The sequence below is a fragment of the Carassius gibelio genome, chromosome A15 (genome assembly GCF_023724105.1).
Source record: "Carassius gibelio isolate Cgi1373 ecotype wild population from Czech Republic chromosome A15, carGib1.2-hapl.c, whole genome shotgun sequence".
NCBI lineage: Eukaryota > Metazoa > Chordata > Actinopteri > Cypriniformes > Cyprinidae > Carassius > Carassius gibelio.
The window spans coordinates 11,439,202-11,460,416 of NC_068385.1; the positions used below are offsets into that span (position 1 = coordinate 11,439,202).

Below are 21,215 nucleotides of genomic sequence, written 5' to 3' on the forward strand. Positions count from 1 at the left end.
TGGCTGTCTCTCAAAAGCTTAGGAGCAGCCTTACTAGACTGCATTTTTGGGCATCATGGGGCGCATTTTAACATCTAATGTTGTACAGCTGGGGTGTTCAACCTTTTCTCTTTTTCGATCTATTCTGTATGTTTTATTTGTTAATTACAATATATTTCTAATTTATTAAAATATGAACAAGCAGCTTCTGCTTATAGTTTTTAAATTATAAAACATTATTAAACATTATTTATAATTTAATAAAATGCATCGGAGTTCACTGGAAGTACTTTCCCAGTTCACACGATCTTATCACATATCAAGAAACTTCACGTCAACCATAATTATGACACATCCTGTGTCAATATGAAAACGTTCCGTTCATCATCCTTCAGTTTATCTCAAGAGTAAAACCATACTACCACATCTGGCTTAAAGAGTGAAATGAAGGAGCCGACAGATGATGTTTAAAAACTGTATTTTGAAAGAAGAAAGAAAAAAAAAAGTGTCAATTTTACCACCAGTAAAAATTCACATATTATAGAGGGAACTCTGACATCAGCTGTCCACCAAAATGACAATACTTTGAAATAAAAGAAGAAAACAACAGAACCAGTATGAACAAGTATGAACCATTTTACACTTCACAAAAAAACAAACAAAAAAACACAGGCTTGTCAGTAGCAGTTTCAAATAGATGCTGAAGAGGGTTATTCCCAAAACGAGTGTCAGACATGGGGGAACATTAGGATGATGTCAGGATGCCAGCAGTGAGCACAACATTCATGCTTCTACTCCACCTTTAAAACAAGTCTCTTTAACTATCTACATGATGGAAAAAGAAAATTATGATGACAAATTAAAAAAAAAGTACAGTGCAAGATTATTTAGAAACCTATCTGGCTTAAAATAAGTCAACAGCAGAATATGAGCGATCCGTTAGTTTTAATGCAGTGACAGTCTAACAATGAGACTCGGTGAGAAAACAAATGAAAGCCAAATTATATAATACAATGTACCCTTCCAGAGAGCATTTGCAGTACTGATCGTGAGAATCGAGGAACATAATCGAGAGAAAAAAAAAAAAGGTTCATTACCTTACCACATTAGGGATCATTTTCTGATCAGCCCTGGTAATGTAATTCAGAAAATAAAGAAAAGACATTTCTGAAAGCTCTTCAACATGTTCACTAGATCAATCTTTTGAGAAAGTCCATGCATTATGCCATTTTTCTCACTGTACAGCAATATCCATTCACAATTAAATAAGGCTTGTGGTCATAGGAGGTATCCTCTTCCTAAACAGTCAAGTCATTAAACATTTGCATATGTATCAAAAAAAAGAAGAAGTGTGGCTGGTCACAAATCAAGTAGCAGACTGTGGAACATCTATTGCCTAAACAGAATGTCTTCACTTTCAGTTCTGCATTAAGGTGGTTTTTCTTTGTTAGTAGGATTGCTAACCTGTTGCTTCAGTGCACTGAGGATCTTAAACACCTATCTACAATGCCTACAATATTTCACAGAGAAATGTGAGCATACAAACACTATTCTCTCAATTTCATTAATTATTCATCTCGGAATATACATTTTAATGCATTTACATTCTTTGCTCCAATGCCTGATTGTCATGGTTTCATTATGCTTCACCTCCTGAAAAAGTAACGCAACTCCAGTATGTAAAGAAATGCCATTCAATCTTTTACTGGTGGAAAAAACAAACTAACATTCTAGTAGTGTTTTTAAATTAATCATGTTTGTCAACGACTGTCATTAATTTTCTCAAACCTTCCCATCTACAATTAGAGTTATGTTTGCAGTGTTACAGTTTAGGCCCTCTGCAAAATATTTTTTTTTTTTTAGAAAAAACTCCAGATAAATACATAAGCTACCACATCAGTCTAGGATTAATCTCTACAATTCTTCCTCAATTTGTGAATGACAGAATGTAAATGCGACCTCGATCTTCTCACAAACATGCATTCACTTGACTCTCATAAATGATTAGCTAGTATTCATAAGTCACTACAACAAATCGGAATAATTTTTAAACAGACTTTTTTTTTTTTCTTCTTCATTGCACCCATCCACTCTGGTCCTGGATCTTTGTGACTCTTTGAAGATACAGGATAGTTCACCCAAAAAAACTCACCCTCATACCGTGTCAACCCTACATGCATAAGATGTCATCTTGAATAAAGGTTATACAGGGTGAATATATGACAGAATTTTCGTATAAAGATAAACAAGTCTTTTTGCATGATGTGATGTAGTGTACTTGGACTAATTAGTATTATAAACCTTCACAATCTCAATCAGCCTTTGGTTGTTCCACTACTCCTCTCTTAATCCTTGAACGTCGTGGTGCTCTTATAACAAAACGCAGTAGTGGAAATGACCAATTACACGAGTGCAGATGCATTCTGGCCTACATTTCAGTGTGTGGGGATCTAAACATGGTCCACTTCCTTTGAACGAGCTCTCATAAAATAGAGCATATGTAAAGCTCAGCTATACATTTGTTTAGTTCAACATCTCTCCAGCAAGACCATCCACAATGAATCCTTCAGAGAAAGGCCACAATACTTCAAAGATGTATGCTACTTAGCTGGAGGATTTGGGCGACACATGAAAGGAACCCTCTGCCCTACACTGACAACAACTTAATCTCCTCAGCTAATGTGGTGCGGTGCCAAGGTGAAAGTTTTGGAAGAGAGAGGAAAAAAAAAAAAAAAACATACACCCAACCCTTCCCCCTTTATTACATAAAGTGGAACAATGCATCAAAGGAGAAAGTTTCATATTGGAGTGCAGCTCAATCTCAGAACAGTGTTTTAAACATCACACCGTCACTCAAAACGGAATATAAAAACAAAACCAATATAACTCTGTTCATTAAATCTAAATTAAAAATGGTCTGAAAAAACCCACCTCCAGTGTTTACCATTGCTTAGTGTTGTAACAGGAGCCTAAAGTTTCATATTTTCTTTTTAAAAATGTTTTCTTCAGTAGTTGTTTTCCTGTTAAAAATGGACTGAGTAGTGTGGTTATGGTGCAAAAGAAGAAGTGTAGAGAAAAAAAAAAAAACCTTGTTTGGAAAGGATTAGAGTCTCCAAGTGGTTCATTTTTATAATGTCTAAACCTCCTCAGTTTGGTTCACCCAAAAGCAAAGTCTTCGAGATCAAGCATAAAACCACTGAGAGAACACATGTTCTCGTGTTTCTGAATTAGTCGGAAAAGGGAAACCTGTGAAGGATCTAATCATGTCTTTTTCATGTCACCAAATATGGTGCATTTCATAGTGTAATAAAACAGTGGTAAAAATATCTTGGGGAGAAAAAAAAACTCCTAATGTCTGTAGCATCATTGGGCTTTTCTCCGAGAAGTCTTGACCTGTTCAATCATTTCAGATGTTTAAAACAGTGCATCTTTGCATCTGGGTCTTCGCTTTGAACTCAAGGGGTCTGACAGATCTCACCCAGATTTCTCTTCTCATCTCATGCGGTTCTGTCTCATGAGGGGAACAATGCAAGAGGGAGGGCCCGCTTTACCCAGGAAGGGATGCTTTAGCAGCTCTTGAGCTGTGGCCCTCTGGGGAGGATCTCGCACAAGCATGCGGTCCAAGAATCCCTTGAGAAGTGGCGAAACCTATGGATACAGAACAACATTGTAAGCGGCGGTGTCAAACATGCTTAATCTGGTCAGTACACACTGGTTTAAACATTAACATGCATTTTCCCAGATGGTTAAGCAAGAGGACACGTGTTTACTTTGTGGAGGTTTTTGAGCTTAGGTGGCAAATTATCTCGGATCATCTTCATGGCCTTGAGCGGAGGCTCGTTGAAGTATGGCGGCTCTCCATCCACCATTTCAATGACCATAATGCCAAGTGACCATATATCCACCTGTAAAAACAGTTTTAATTGTGTGAGTTGCAGTGATGTCAGCATTAATGCAACAGACTCCTGCATGGGTCCTGCTTGGTAAACCCCAACCCCCAGTACTTAACAGAACACCCAAACCTTTATTTAACAGCAGAACTAATACTATTCCGTTCCCAAGCCGATTAACATTGAGACAGCACCCGCATTAAATCTACTAAATTAAGTAGGCTCAAACAAATTTCAGTCTTCATAAGCTTAACAGAAACGTGTGAATAGACACATTGTAAATGAAACCATTTTTACTGTCTACAGATTACAGAGAATAAACAAATAAGCACGGGACTGTTTGAAACTAATCAGAGGTATCAAACGGAGTAAAGTAATAGTCTTGGCTACTGTTGCCACATTCTGGCCATGCTTATCGATTCTCTGAGCCATATGACAATGAAAATAATACTCCACAATTACATCAAATATTAGCAAGTGTGTAGGACTCTGATGCAACATATGTAACAGAGGGGGATGTGACTTGCCTCTGGTCCATATGGGAGTCTTGAGATGAGCTCAGGGGCCATCCAATAGGGTGTTCCTACAAGAGACTTCCTGCGCTGCACCTCTTTAGAGACCTGGGCACAAAAGCCAAAGTCGGACAGCTTCACCTGCAAATGACAACAGAGAGAACACAAAAAGAAAGAGAAAAGTTATACAAGTTGCCAAACAAATCAGGACTTTTATGTAGCCTTCTTTTTTCATAGGGTGGGATTGGATTATTATGCATCCACAGGCCATTATTCCACTTAAGTGAAATAATAAACTGCTGGTGTTTTTCCACACTGGTTAGATTAATATAAACAACAAATGAGACAATGACAGGTCTGTTAAGATGCATTTTAAGCCAAACCATTAATAATTCACTATGATAGCATTTTAATTGAGAAAAGAACATAATTCCCATGCACAGCAAGATCATTGCTATTGCAAGTGCTCTCCACAGATCGCATGCACAAGTGCACATGCAACACTTTGAAAGTAGTGATCAGATCATAATTTAACTGAGAACTTTTCATTTTTATTTCACTAGAATTTTGGTATCAAAGAACCAGTATATTTGACATCCTTAAACCAGATAGAAATATTAAAACATGATATTAATAAATGTTTGAATAATCACTGCTGGTTAATATTTTAATTTAAACATTCACAGTTGCATGAAATTATAATGCAAAACAACATGCTAAAGTGAAAAAAAAGCCTGTTTGAAAATCACAAATAATCGCTTAATTAGCTTCAAAGAAGCTTGTCAAATTTCCAGTGAAAGCTTGTGTAATATTTTGACTAACTATGCAAGAAATGATGTGCCTCTGGGATACTGTATGAGAAGTAGTGTCAGAAAAATTGCAAGCGGAAATTAAACATGTAAGGTCACACACACAAACACAGACACAGACAATCAGCCCCTGCCGAGAAACAGCTGAGGCTGGCTGAAAGAACTTCCTCCCTATATCAACCACATAATGAAGTACAGACCCCATCTAACAAACCACTGACTGTTTCAGCATCATAAAAAAAAATAAAAAAAATTGTATCATGGCAGGAAGTTGCATAGTTATATTTCTGTAAATGCATAGTGAAGCATGTGGCTACCCAAAAAAAAATAAAAAACACTAATATGTATCACAAACAAGGATTTCTTTTTTCTTAAACCAGGGTTTACAAGTTTTGAGGTTTCTTAAGTCAAGTACTCAAGTAAATTATTATGTTGTTTAGATTTCAGCACTTGGTCGATTTAATTCTGCTTTAGTACACTGCTGACTTGATGACACATTTAGATCTTCTCACACGAGTGAACATGCAGGTCTGAGAACACAAAAGAACAGGTCTGACAAAAACCTGTTTAAACACCAACACTCTGGCAGCGAGTAAGGCAGTTTCTGAGCTCATTACACAAGTCAAAACATGACTTGTAAAGCGTCAGCTCTGCATACAGTACGACCAAAGAACCTGTTATCATCTGACATAATTGTTTTCCTTTAAGAGCAGAGAGGGACTTACCCTGCCATCATGGGTGAGAAGAATAGAATCACTCTTAATGTCTCTGTGAATGACTCCTTGGGAGTGAAGGACTGAGAGAGCTTTCAGAACAGACAGACAAACGGTGGCAATCTGTTCTTCATTCATCCTGAAAAAAAAAGACAAATAAAATAAAGGAAATGTTAAACCTTGAATGAAATCTTTATAGGCTGATAAAATGATCATACAGACGAAATGACATACCAAACTGGATTTCTGTCATATTCTGCCACCTAGTGGCACTGCACTACTGCTCAGTAACATGTGAATGGGCTTTAAACACATTTATTTCATATCTCCTTTTGAAGTGGTTTTTGGCTTTGTAACTTTGTAGATCGTATTGCAGATCTTATATTATGCTTAAATAGTAACATTACAGACTAACTAAAGTTGAAAAAATTAAAAGCATAATAGGACCCTTTTAAATGTAACTTATAAGAAATACTGACATGCACAATTTTAAGCCAGCTTTAATCACCTTTCTGGTAACTTTATTACTTACATGACAACATCTATGACAATGTATGCTCGTAGTTTATCGTAGTTTAGTGGTGGGCACCACTGCATTTGTGGGTGCAGAGTTAGGGCCGGGCGATATGGACAAAAAAAAAATAATATCTCTGTATTTTTTGTCCGATTTCTGATAGATCTCGGTATTGTCGTTTTTAAATATTTTTAATGCGGTAAACCGAAAAGATTAATCGCCTGCGTTAAAGTGTTCATTTTGACAGCACTAATTCCTAGAGAAGAGTGGTGCTTAAGGTTGATCATATTTTCATGTTAGTGGCTTGTTAGGTGTGCTGAAAAAAAAGAAAGTGTGTGCTCTTGTTTCTGTGACATATCAGGACACAACTCTGTATAATTACATGGGTATGACACAGGCATTACAAGGAGAGGGTGACTTACGAGGACATAATACATGTCCCCATTTTTTCAAAACACTTATAAATCATACAGAATTAGTTTTTTTGAGAAAGTAAAAATGCACAAAGTTTCCTGTGAGAGTTAGGTTTAGGGGTAGGGCCATAAAATATACAGTTTGTTCAGTATAAAACCATTACGCCTATGGGATGTCCCCACTTTTCACAAAATGTGTGTGTGTGTGTGTGTTTGAGTGAGTAAAAAAGGGAATACAAAGAAATGTGCAGATAAAAAAAAAAAAAAAAAAAAAGCAAAAACTAAATACAATTATTTATTTTCAAGAGAATCTGAAAGTACATATGATTAAGAACAAAACTGAAAGCAACTGAAAAAACAATTAGTGACTGGACTTCTAAGGAATACTTGCCTGGTATGTGTGACTATGTCAGTCAAAGCTCCACCCTCAAGGAACTCCATGACAACCCAGAGTTCATCCCCTACTAAGTAACTGTTGTACATCTCCACCACGTTCTCATGGTGATAGTCCCGCATGATCACCACCTTAGAAACAAGAAACAAAGCCAGCAAAATGTTTCTTTTAATAAAAATCTCATTAAGTGGATAAGGAAAGATTTTGTGGGAGAAAATCAACCAGCAGTTATAATTGTCACAAAATTCCTTTATGCATCTATAAACAGGGTTTCACTAAAGAAGCATTTTTGCTTTCCTGTCGCTGATTGGAATTTCAGCTTTAAGCTCCCATGTGCTACATGTCACACAGAAACACCTTTCTGAACAACCAATCATAATACTGTAATCTCCTGTGGATAGCACCCACCTCGTTAAACAGCAATTCTCGTCGCTGCTGTTTTCGCAGATCCATCTTCTTTACAGCCACCAGCTTGCCTGTGGTCTTCACTGTAGCAATACAAACAATGCCGGTGGAACCTTCACCAATCTTGATGTAGTTGTCCAGAAATGTGCGTGGGTCCCCAGGGTCAACCACCATCTGCAGGGCAGCACGGAACTGCTCGTGGGAGACCCGCTGCGGCTCCCTCTGCTGTGGGGGTGCAGCTGGGGCTGACGGTTTTGGTACTGGGGGCATCTGCTGGCTGTGAGGGGGCTCGGGGCCTAAGGCTGGGTGGGAGGCGTGATGCTGGGGCTCTGCTCTGTGCTGCCCCTGAGAACCACTTTTACTGCTGCTGTTTCCACCCCGGACAGCCCCAGTAGATGGGCCATTGTGGTGGGGAGGCTCATGAGATTTTCCTGGTTTTAAATCCTGCATAACAAACGTAAGAATATATTTTGAAAAGATAAAACATAAAATATTATATATATTTATACTATATAAATTTGCCATTTCAAGCATTCTTACTTTTTTAAACTGTTAAATTGTATGATTCTAATGCTAAACAAAAGCAAAGTTAAAAAAATAAAATAAGTTGGACTTATGACAGAGTATTTCTGTGCCAAAAACACACCTTCAGGGTTCGTAAACGTTTTTTTTTAATATGGCTCTGTATGACATCATAAAGGGTGGAATTCCTTGTATGGGCACTTCTCCCAAAAGAGTGAGAGCAAGAGAACACCCATCAATTGCTTCATTCAGGTTTAGGAAGTTGTCGGCAACGCTGCACAGGACTTGTTTACAAAGGATTTTTTATTTTGTTTTTAGACCACAAAATCAACAATAGGTATACTCGACCTAAAGCAGCACTGCGCAAACTGATCTAGCACTTCCAAATATAGACCTACCCTGTGCCAGCCACCCAAGTATATTTGGTAATGCATTGTTTTTTTTACTTTTAACGTTTTATACTTTATCCACCCGAGATGATGAAACCATCCGCAATCGATTTAAAGGCTGTTCACATGCTTTCACCTTAATGCACTCCAGTGGTGCATGGCATTGCTAAGCAATCATGAGCCGTGTTCTCCATGAAGATGAAGAAGTTTCAGCTAAGGTTAAAAGGATTTACTCAATAAGTAACTTAATTATTCAAATCGCTAATTAGGCTACATCTTAAAATCCCTATAAACCTTCATTTAAAAATTATTGCTCACGGAGACCTAGATGGCAGAAAGTGTACCGTTTTTTTTTTTTTTTTTTTTTTGCAAAAGCACAATGTTTTGTTATTGTGTACACAAATAAAAGTAGGCCCTTTTTAGATTTGATTGATTTGTGAATCAGGAAAAACTGAAAGTGAAGGCGCTGGGGTCCAGAGGGTTAAAGACACTGCATTCAATATAATTACAGCAACACTTACTTAACACTTTACACTCAACACTGCTGATCAGCCTGCACAGCACTGCGTCAAGTCGAACAAACATAATGTCACTAAAGAAGTGTGTTTTTAGTTGTGAGGAAAGAGCCTTGTACATTTTACCAAAGAACTCCACGTTAAGGGAACAGTACATGAAGTTTGTTTCTCCATGGACAGAAACGGAGTTGTGCAAGTGTTTGTTTCTTCCTGGCATTTTGGTGAAGAATGTTTTTAAACAAATTAAATATAATTTAAGTTTTTGTTCCCGTTTTAATCTATATCAATGTCAGAGCTTGCAGTCGATAGCTATGCAAAAGCTTGACTCTTTAACTCTTTTTTTTAGCTTGACTGTCTTTTAAAAAAAAATTCTAAAAGACTCTGAGATATGAAAGATGCAATACTACTCTATAGGTACTCAAGATAAACATGAGATTGGCAGAATGTCCCCTTAAAAAAATACAAAAAATAAATGTAATACATCATATGTAATGAATATATAGTGTAATTTTTATACAAATTTTATAAACATTTGTTTATAATATAAATTACCTTTTATTATATAAAAATACAATTATTATATAATGAAATGCACAACACTTTGCAGCCCAACCCTACTATACAGATAAAAAAAGAAAGAAACTTATGTTTTAGAAACAATGTAGATCATTTCATTTGATTTTCTGTGTACCTGACCACTGGGGCTCCTCCCTGCGTCACTTTCGGATCGTGGGTATGTGTTGAAAGGTCGGCTGGTCTGCTGTGCAGTCTTTATCACTCCCTCTGTAACAGGTAGGTTAGGGGTGCGAATATTTGGCCCAGATAGTGGTCTCTTCTCACGGGGTGATTGTGGGCTGCTGTCCCTCCCGGTATAGCTAGATTTGGGCCTCTTATCGTTGGCCCCCTCTCGCCTCACCACCTGATCACGATAATCATGTGGCTCTCTGTCTCGGTCTCGTTCGTGTTCTCTGTGCTGGGGCGGTGCGGCTGGCCCTCCTGACCAGTCAGGCTCTTTGTGTCTGTTGGGCTCCTGACCACGAGGCTGCTGGTGAGGTCGGCTGTCCTCTCTGGATGACCGGGCTGGGCGCTGAGACTGTCTGGGATCAGCACCTGGGTGCTCCTGACGTGGTTTCTCCCTACATACAGAAAAAAAGTCTCACTGTCAATTTTGCCATTGAAGTCTTTGGAAAACCAAAAATTTAAATGGAGTAAGAGATGTCGTCTGTGCACCTCTCTTTGCTGTCTCCATATCGATCAGGGTGTCTATATTGGGAGTGTTCTCCGTTCTCATAGCTCCCTCCCAATGATCCAGAGTCTCGGCGTGGTTGCGTTGGTGGACTGTCTCTCCGCAGCGAGTTTGAGCGGATCACCGACATGGTCTCAAACTCATCCAAAAGCCATGTGAGAGAGCCATCGTCACCGATCTTACGACCCCGTACAATTGCCTGGGCAATGCAAATAGGTAATGAGTTATTGTTTTTTGTTTTTTAATAAATGGAACCACTTTTCAATTACCAAACCTACTTGTAAACATCAGCAAGAATTTCTCACAGTAAACCTAAAAGTTGCTGCTTTAACTCACCAAAAGTAAAATACAAAAACTAAAGACCTAGACCAAACACACATGCCGACTCCCTCCCTCTGACCTTGCGTGGCTCTACAGTAGTGATGACCGTGGCGTCGATGAAAGGTTTGGGCCTTCTGGCTGTGTCCTCAATGAGGCTCTGCCACTGGCGTGGAAGCCCCACAAACTTCTGCTCCTGCTCATCAAAATCAGTGTGGACACGATGCTCAAAGTTGGAGGGGGCCGAGATCTGAATCCGTTGCTTTTTCTTCTTGGTGAACATGGCTGCAGCAAAGCATCAGACCTGGAAACAGGAAAAGACAAATATTATTACTGACTGGAGTAATGGCTGCTGAAAATGCAGCTTTGCCACCACTGGAATAAATTGCATTTTACATTGTACAAACATCATACATTTTAAAAAATGTATAGTATAATGGTAGTGTACATCGAAAGAAATGGGTACTAAAAATCTGACAAATCAGAGTATGAGTAACTCATGACATTTTAAGTTAACATTAGCATTGATTTAAATAATGGTTTCACACCTCACAAGCCCAGACAAGGAAACACCATTATAAAATGTACAGCCAATTCTTATTGTTGACTGAAAACTTGAGATCCCAATTAACACATTGTTCATTCACAAAACATGGAAGACAGATAAAGGCAGCTGCTGGATTTTAAATGTCACCTTTCCGTCTGTTTGTGCAGTACAAAAAGCTGTCCAGTTTTCCATTCTTCCCCTTTTCTCTGCTTTTGCCCAGCCCATTCCCTCCATGGGTATCAGAGACACTCCCAGAAGCCAAATACTGGACTCTGAAATGAGTGGGCCGAAACCCCCTCCCACACTTGACAGGTTGAGTCTGGGAAAACTCAGCTACTTCTTGGGACTTTGAAACAGCAAGAGCCATTTTTTCAAAAGTTTGGAAGCATTTTAAGTGTAACCTGATCTTTTGTAAAGATGTTAACTTGGGCACAAGGTCAAAGCTTCAGCTTCAGGAGTCTTAGAAATGGTGTGAATGTTTCATGAAGGGCTGAAACACTGAGGGTAATGAAAACATTCAGAGCGAGTGAAGTACTCAAACAAAAGTTGCAGAACTGGAAAATATTCAAACTAGTTTCCGGAAGCAGACATACATTAACTAGGTGAAAAAAAGACTTCACAAGCATTGCAAAGGAAATACTTACAACACAGTGATGAGCGGTCATAACTCACATTTGACAAGTATTACCACAAAGGACTGTGCTAAAGGAGTGATGTCAAATATGACATTGCTTACTTATGCAGTAGCAACGTACTGTGTTTCAATGACTGAACGATGACAGATCAGTAACTGAATGCTGATAGGGAGGAGTGAACAAAAAATAAGCGAGAAAATTCAGACACTGATGTTTGAATATTAAATGACTGACTGAATACTTTGCACCATATTGAGTTATTATTAGTAATAACCTCACTTTGTAACATGCATACATTTTCAGTTTTGTTGTTGCATGGGTGGTATCACAAAATCGAAATTCCTCGTTCTGACAAATGTTTTAAAAACCATTAGTCAGAGAACTACAAAAAATATATAGATAATAACACCAACATTAGTATTGCGAAATAGTTTTTACAATTTTAAATAAACATTATCTGTTTATTTTAAATACGTTTTAAAATGTAATTTATTCTTGTGATGGCAAAACTTCATTTTCAAAAGCCATTACTCCAGTCCTCAGTATAATGACACCAAAATGATAAAATGATTTCCCCTCTATCCATTTAATTTAACTTTCTTCTGAAATATATTTGGCAATATGCTGAGTATAATATAAAAATATAAATGTGAGACACACAATAAGGTAGAAGGAAGTCATTTCAAACAGTTTAATGTTGCATGGTAGACAGTAGGAGTAAAACTTAGGCGGTTAGCTTGCACCTGTGAGTTTTGTTCATTTGGAACAGGTGAAGATGAAGCAATAGTGACAGAAACAGGCACTCTAGGAGAGATATACAGCTATGCATCTGCTTTATACACATACATAAAGACAAATGCAACTCCTTATTTGTAAGTCTTCTCATACAATCAGTGTAAATGAATCACCTTCACATGAACACTTCCTGTTCTATAACCATCGGTGGCATCAGCCCACAAGAGGTTTGAAATGTTCACAATAGAGTGCTAAAAAAAACTAATCAATCAGGCTTTGTGTATGACATTAAGAAGTGTAAAGCAGTTGAACTCGAAAAGTCAAACACTTCCTGGTTGAGTCTGGCATTCCAGCCACATGCCATTATGCACTGGTGAACCGTGAGAAAGACATCTCTGTGGTCAGCACTGCTGAGATGGGCACTGGCCAGGAAGACAGTCTCTGTGGATTGGCTTTTAATAAGCAGAAATACTGACCTCTCAAAACAGCCTAAAGACTTTGGGCAAATTTTTTTTTTTTAAAGTTTGTACTTGTAGAATAAAGCTAGCTTAGCAGAAACAGGCATGCAGTTTGTTTTTACAAGCCCAGTAGAGAGCACTGCAAATAAAGCTTGACCTTGGAACTAGTAACTCTGTCATTAGAGGTCTTCTTATCAGACCAACCCAATGTTTACAGAGCCTGCCGTTTCTGTCCACTTAAATGCTGTGATTTAAACAAGAAGAGAAAATGTATGCAATTTAGCTTCGTTCCAACAAAGTTTACCCAATAAAACTAAGGTTTGTCTCATTTCTGAACAAAATCAAATTTTGCAACCACACAATAGTGGTCTCAGAGAAGGTAACATTTCTCACTTTGAATAGACATGGATATTTTTATTCTTCAGCCCATTCATCAGAAACAACACACAGAGTCTTCTTTCGAATATTCTAGTTAACACATGCATAATACAGCAAAAACAACATTACTTTTCTTTTTGGCCAACAACCATTATTTGTTATACACTCATTGTGCAACAATAAAAGCAGCAGCCGAACTCCAATGTGATAACATCCCACAATGCTTTGCAAGTGCTACATACACAAAGTCTTTATGTACACTTGACTGCAGGTCCAAGTTTGATAGAGGGCTTTCTGATGGAACAGATTACACATAACCTCACCAAAGACAACAGTATAGTGTTCAGTAAAGGGACACACCAAACGCAGGCAAGTTTAACAGTGGCATCACTTTGCAGGCAGCTGACGAGCAATTAGGTAATGCACCACTGAACAACGTACATTGAGGCTTCAACAATAACCGACAGTCTAAACTCAGTTACAGTATGCTAGTTGTTCAGCAAATTTCATGGAACAGACCTGAAATTCATAACAGAACTCAGAAGAAAACAGAGCCTACAAAAACTCATACAGATGCTTTTCATAAAAAAAATAAATCAGATTCAGTGTAATTCTTATTCAGAAACAACACAATCTGCAAAATGAAGTTTAAAACCGCAAATATACCAAATAAGTATAACACAACATGTAATACCACATTTGCTTGTAAACTGAATTAACAGTGACATATTTAAACACTGCCTTTGAAAGACAAAGTCAAACGCTTGGCTTAAGCAGGAGCATGGAAGACTGCACATTATGAGGGACCATGTCCAGCACTGAAATATTTAAGGAATGTTTGGAGTGCCCGGTACAGACAGCACCCCTGTCTAAATCTCCCATCACACCTCCTCGAAGCACACATAACCGGACAAACCCACAGCTGCTGAAAGTTCAGGGATAAAGAAAGTGAAACTACAACCAATGAGGAAAGGTAGGAGAAAGGTCCAAGAGATATTAAATGGCTACCCCATCACCAACTGAGTAACTTGTGAGGATGTCTTATCAGTTATCACTCTTTATAGTAGTTCATCGACTCAAAGATAAAGGCAGCATTCCAATATTTCATGCTGCACACACAATCATGGATAAACTGAAATTGACATATACTAGAAGTTTGTTTCAACCATTAGTCATAAAAGAGCACAATTAATCCTATTAAGCTTTATTGACAATACTAGGCCTCTAAATTATCAGCATGATCAAAACTTTTGCTTAAAAACCTGTTGTACACAATCTACTACTTGCCCTCTATTGTCTAATAGTTTATCAGTCTTGCGATGTAATCTTTAATGATATTTATAAAGTACACCATTATATATATATATATATATATTCCAAGATGACCACTTACTGGACGGGAGCAACTATGGTTTACTTGACTATTCAATCCATACATCATCTTGCAGAAAAACACGTTTAAATGTGAGTATCAAATATGCCAAATAAGTTTATCGTCTCTCAATCATCACTGTATTATATGTTTTGCCCACACAATAAAAACTACAGAGCTCTGATCATAAAGCTAAACATTTAAACATCATTTCACGGAGACAAATTATTGGAGGATATAAAGTGACAACTGATATGTCCATGCATTTTATTAAAGTTACAAAAATCTCAATGAAAGGTCTCACAACAAGCCATAGGAATGTCATCTTATTTGTTGAACATTTGTATATCAGCAACTACAACAGATTGCACATTTTTTATCATTTTTGGCCTCTTAAAAAAAAATTAAAATAAAAAAAGATTAGTTTTTCCCCCCTCCTTGAGTATGAGCTTCATATTCTCACAATATCATACCATATAAGCCATAAAAACCTTATTTATCAAACATGACACATATTTTCATAGATTGTCATGCTTTAGTTGAGGTCAAACAAGATGACCTAGCCTGAAAATGTTGATGACTGATTAAACAATGGTTTTACATCACTTAAAAGAGGAAGCTACTCTGTTAGATGATGTAAACTATGAATCATCATACCATACAAACACTCAACAGTCAGAATCGATACTACAGGTGCAACCATGCACTGCCGACTCAGAGCTATTGATACTCAACATTACACGACTAAAGCACAGAGAGAAAAACGTTGGCTGATTTTATGTAACGATAAAACAAACAAAAAAATAGCTTGTTTACTGTATAGACAGTATCAGCATCACAACTTCTTATCAGTTCCGTTAAAAATCGCTCCCACATTTGGAAGAATCAACAAGCTCGAACAGCGACTCTTATTCATTTGAGTCACTTCTTTGGTGTTTTATGTGACTTGCTGCTCTATTAACTCCACCAGTAACGCATGAACATTTCTGCCAAACTTTTAAGTAGTTTTAGGCACATTCTAACTCTGATATAATGGATAATTTCTACTTTTCCAGATAACAATTCAGGAGCACCTCGAGTGGAAAAAAGAGGCTGGGATTATGGTAACGTTACATTAATATTGCGAACTACGGTCAATCATTGCCTTCTAAACATGAAAACACATAAAAACTTAAATGACATTAAAAACGGAGTGACTTTCTAGTTACTAACTTCGATGACAAAAATGTATGTTTTGACAGTGAGTAGCCTAAGCTTCTCAGCTAGCTGTGAAGAATTAGCTAAATTAGCACGACGAACAAACTCACCGAAACTACAGGCTGACACAAAAACAACCAGCGCTGGCATACAAACAACTCACGTTTGTAATACAAATCGCTTTAAAGACGTCTTACCTGTAGTGAGATGTGTGTCCGCTGAGAAATAAACTTCATAGGGTCGGTGAAGTTTCTTGAGTGTAAAGTTAGCTTAAGCGGGCTAAATGCGCGTATCAGACAGAAACCCTCACGGGCGCGCTGCTCGTGCTCTCTGCGCCATATTCACGCTCAACCTTCATCCGGGGAACTGACCGCTGAGCAGAACACTGCCTCCAGACTGCCGTCCTCACAGTGAACTGTACATCATGTATTATTCAGTACGCAATATATTACACAGCACTGTAATCATGTCACAATAAGTAGCAAATCTTTATATAAATAACATAAGCATAATAACATAATGCACTGATGTTTTACCCTGATTTGTATGCTTGAGTAATTATTTAAATTTTAACTTTGGTATAATTGACCACATGTATTATTTATGAAATTAATAAGAAATTAAAATATTTTAAATTACAAAAAGTGTAGAATAAGAGTAATACACTTTTTAAATATGATAAATTAAACTGACATTATTATTTGCATCATCATTATTACTTGTGTGTTTAAGAAAACAACTGTGACACCTCAGTAGAAGTAAATCCTTGTGTTGTCCACAGCTTTTCTGAAAATATTTATTATCTGTCCATTTTGATGTTGCAGTGAATACATGCAGTGAATACAACGGGAAGTCATCAAATACAATTGTCAAAGAAACAAATGATCTACTTAGGATTATTTGCTTAATGTGCATTACAGTTTGTGTGTGTGTGTGTGTTTTAAGTATTTATGTCAGCATTTACTTCTGGAGCATCAGTGAGCATTTGAACTTTTTGTAATAGTTGCATGTGAGTACCTCAATTGTCCTCAGGGTGAAAATGTGCATCTCAAAATCATACAGACATTGTTGGAAAAGGTTCTTATATGCAACAGATGCTGGAAAACAGAAAAAAAAATAATAATAATTTGTGGGACCCTAAGGACTTTTCTGAAGAACTGTTACAAAAAAACAAAAAACAAAAACAGCTGTGGATCATCCAAGTAACAACACATTAAGAATCAGTTTTGAACAGGTTCTTCTATTATTCAACTATTATTTTCTTATGTAAACATATTTTATATGAAATATCGTATTCAGGTCAGTACTAAATAAAATATATTTTGGTTTTACTCTTATTTTGGTCAAATAATTATCATTTTGCAGATACTGCAAAGTGTACATAAAATCTTGGCCACATCTCTCTATATATAGGCATTGAAGAAGAAATTATTTTCTGCTGGCACAAATGCTTATCACACATTATTTAGTCACTGATGACATCCAAGTGCTTCAGCTGTTTCTAACAACAAATGCATGATAACTGTTTATTCCTTCCAGGACAAAAATAACATTTATGTGGAAAAATCTTATTTGGAAGACAACGCACAGAACCAGTCTGTCTATAAGCTATAGGTCAGCTATAGGTCAATGACAGATGGACAATCTGTAATCAATGAAGTCATGGAAGTAAGTGTGCCAAAGCACTTTCATGGGAGCTGCAACCAGCTGAGGTCATCAAATCTGTGAAAGCAGAATAAATTCCAATATTATGTCCTACGAAGGGCTTCACTTTTGAAATGCATGCAAATAAATTCAATAATGGCTTTTCAATTCTTAGTTCCACCTTATAGATACAATGAGTTGAGGTATTGTAACTTATGGATACTCACTGTGCCCCTTGCAACAGCAGGGTCAAAGTTCAAGCTGGCAGCTGCAGCAACCTCTTCATCTCTGGATTATGATACAAACAGCGTTGAAATAAGATGGATCTCAATATCAAGATATTAACCATTTGATGTACTTTTAAGGCTTCTTCATAAACTTTTAGCTTACTTGATATAAAATGCCCAAAAAAAAGTATTTCCTCTGTGCTTCCTTTGAAGACAATTTCAGTGTATCCTTCTCCATAGCCTTGCAGAATTAAAGTAAATGAAGAGTTAAAATGTTTTTATTAAAATATTATATTTACTCAGAGAAGGGAGATCTATCTTGGAACGATCACCTGTATATACGTATTCCCAACAGCATGGTCCAGAAGTATGGCGAAGTATTTATCTCAACCTGTTGATTTAGCATGCTTAAGCCTGAGATTCTTCCTGTGGGGGACCACACAAACTACTGTTCACTACAGGAATCTTGATGAATAGAAAGAACAGCAGAATTATTTGGAAACAATATAAATATCCTGATCAATTAAATGTGTTTTTGCTTGATAAATATATATATTTTATATAATATATTGAGAGTACTTTTTTTTTTTTTTAAAACCTTTCTGATCCCAAACTTTTTGTATTTATTAACATTCAGACTCTTATTATTATATCATGTGGTACTGTAAGCTTGCGCCAATTCCCATTGTCTAGTATTGATTCTCTTATGTCCAACCAAAATAAATTAAAAAGACACCATCTCCAGCAGCAAAGACATCAGAAATGTTGGTTTTCATGGACTGCAAAACACAGGTGTCATATAAAAACTGGTATATTTTATAATTAAAGTGTCTGCTCTATGTGATATGAAGGCTGTTACCGTTTCAACAATAACAGCACTGCGTGAATCAATTTTCCACAGATGTGTCTTTAAGGAATTCAGAGTTTGGAATGACACCTTAGAAAGGAATTTGTAACTGTTAGAAATGAATGTCTTTGTTTCAGTGAAAACAACAAAGTTGCTATGTGGAAACTGTTGTACATCCCAATGCCCAAAATTACAATATCTGCTGGAAGGACTTCATCATTTTTCAGAACAGCTTCCTTAACCAAAACAATTGTGTTTGATGTTTGATGCACTAACATTAGCTCTATGATTGTTTAGTTATGCACCTTTCCATTTTCTCCCCAGATTTCAGCCATACCGTTACTTGTACAGAACTTCACATTCTTCTCTTCAAGCATCTCTAACAGAAGGTGAATTACTTGCAATTGATAGTGGCATTTCTGTGGCGTCCTTACTCTCTAGCAATTTCACATTTTCAGCACAAGGACATTCCAGAGGTCTGGCTCTAAAATCAAAAGTACAGAATTCAACATGGGACACTGCATCCAGATAAAAGTCAGCATATCTATCACTACATATTGTGCTAAGCATTTCATGAGACATTTATCTAAAAACAAACTATGATCCCTGCCACCTGTAGAAATCAGGAGCTGGTCATAGTGTTGGCTAGTGCCGTCCTTGAAAGTCAGGGTTTTAGCCTCTGTGTTAGCAGACTTTACCTTTGAGGGACAAATTATTGTTAGAGTCCACAAATACAATGCATGTGATCCCAGGAATTGTCCCAAGAAATTAAATGAAAGAAATAAAAGAAACACATCTCTTTTTTAAGTCTACGCTTCAATTCCATGCAGTTCCATGCCTTTTCAGTTTCAGTATTCATTGACTGGACTAGAGGGATCTACAGCAGAACAGCTTCATTAACAAAAAACATGGAACTAATGTACACTTGTTTATCAATCCAATAAGATAATGCAGAGCTATTGAAATCATATGATCTGGTTTTGTTTCCCCAGTGATCCATGGATACCAGCTTTATCCAGAGGCAGTTGCTCATCAAAACAAAAATCACTGTCCATCCTGCAAATCTGACTCTACCACACCATCTCCATGATGTCATCACACATCACACCAGCCTAAGATCAAATTCAAAATTCATAATAGCAGACATCCCAACCTGCAAAAAGTCATTTCAGGGAGGTATCGTATATGTATAAATATGTACATTACTTTTACTATTTATATAATCTGCTTATAAAATTTATGTAAACTGCTTTTATTTATTTTCCATTGCTACTTTAAACAGGTCTAAGGAGTTTGTTGTTTTCATGTAGCCTTGGCAACTAGCCTGAATAATATGCAGATGAAGTGAAACTTGTCAACTCACCTCAACATGCCTTTTGCAATCATAGAACCCGCCATGGGCAATGCTTGAGCAAGACTGTCATTATGTTTGACACCTATAAGACAGGGGTACACTTTCGTGTAGTTGCCGTAAAATGTGTCTTATACTTTTTTTGTTTTGTGGCACTCTCCCTCTGCCATGGTGCTCCTGTTTCTAGATAGACATAACTGATTAATGTTGTTCGGGAGAAGAGATAAAAGCCCGCCCACACCGACAATTGATTGGTTGATTTGCAGAAACAGGCCAATCATGATGCTCTCTGTCTTACATGCGCTTCGCACACATTTCGCAATCATACAAGTTTATAGAGTAGTAAATACATGATTAAATCCTTTTAATTTGGGGTTAAACTATCCCTTTAACTCATTGAATCTGTATTCAAATTGTGATATTTTAATAGGCTGTGTGAGTGAAATATTGTGCAACGGCAACAACATAGTTTACATAAAGAAAACCACGAGATGTCGCTCGTCGCCTAAAGGGTCCAGGTGTCGTTCGTGAGATTAAACTCCATTAAAACACTTTTCAATTGAGTAATTTTTCCACTGTTCCAAATGTGATTGTGAACACATATGCATCACATACGAATTCAGAAGTTCAATGTCCATCACATCTCAAATATTTTTTTTTGGTGGAAAATAAATTTGTAAACATTATTTAAATTGTTTATTTAATTAAATATTTACTCGTTGAGTAACACGAACGAGCTGCAAACCCGATATCTTCTGCAATTATTTTCTAGATGAAGAACAATAAATAAACATAACATTTGAGCGGAACCCTACTGGTGTTAATTATTATTATTATTATTATTATTATTATTATTATTATTATTATTATTATTATTATGTTGTAAATAACAATTAAAAGTCATGTAAAATACTGGTAAGTAGAATAATTTTATTTTAGACTAATGGAATAATGAAGACGCTGGAGAAGCTCAATGGCACATCAAAAATAAAATTCTTTCTTTCTTTCTTTCTTTCTTTCTTTCTTTCTTTCTTTCTTTCTTTCTTTCTTTCTTTCTTTCTTTCTTTCTTTCTTTCTTTCTTTCTTTCTTTCTGTCTTAAAATGCAAGTTACGAAATCCCTGACTGATACTACATCTCCCATAGTTCAACTTTTACAACCGCGCCTCTCGATGAGTGGGCGGGGATTCTCTCGTTTGGTCATTGA

General features: G+C 36.9%; 1 protein-coding gene and 1 pseudogene across 1 annotated transcript; both read right to left on the reverse strand.

Annotated features, from left to right (window-relative positions):
* Window positions 1-440: 440 nt before the first annotated feature.
* On the reverse strand, window positions 441-16,348 carry LOC128029188 (serine/threonine-protein kinase PAK 4). The gene is made up of 10 exons (XM_052616803.1): window positions 16,139-16,348; window positions 10,702-10,923; window positions 10,286-10,500; window positions 9,747-10,191; window positions 7,633-8,073; window positions 7,222-7,355; window positions 5,916-6,042; window positions 4,397-4,522; window positions 3,750-3,884; window positions 441-3,627 (listed from the first exon to the last, which is right to left on the reverse strand). The coding sequence occupies exons 2-10, from the start codon at window positions 10,900-10,902 to the stop codon at window positions 3,472-3,474; spliced, it is 1,980 nt and encodes a 659-aa protein (XP_052472763.1). The 5' UTR covers window positions 10,903-10,923; window positions 16,139-16,348; the 3' UTR covers window positions 441-3,471.
* Window positions 13,607-19,747, reverse strand: LOC128028848 (apoptosis-inducing factor 3-like; annotated as a pseudogene).
* Window positions 19,748-21,215: the final 1,468 nt, after the last annotated feature.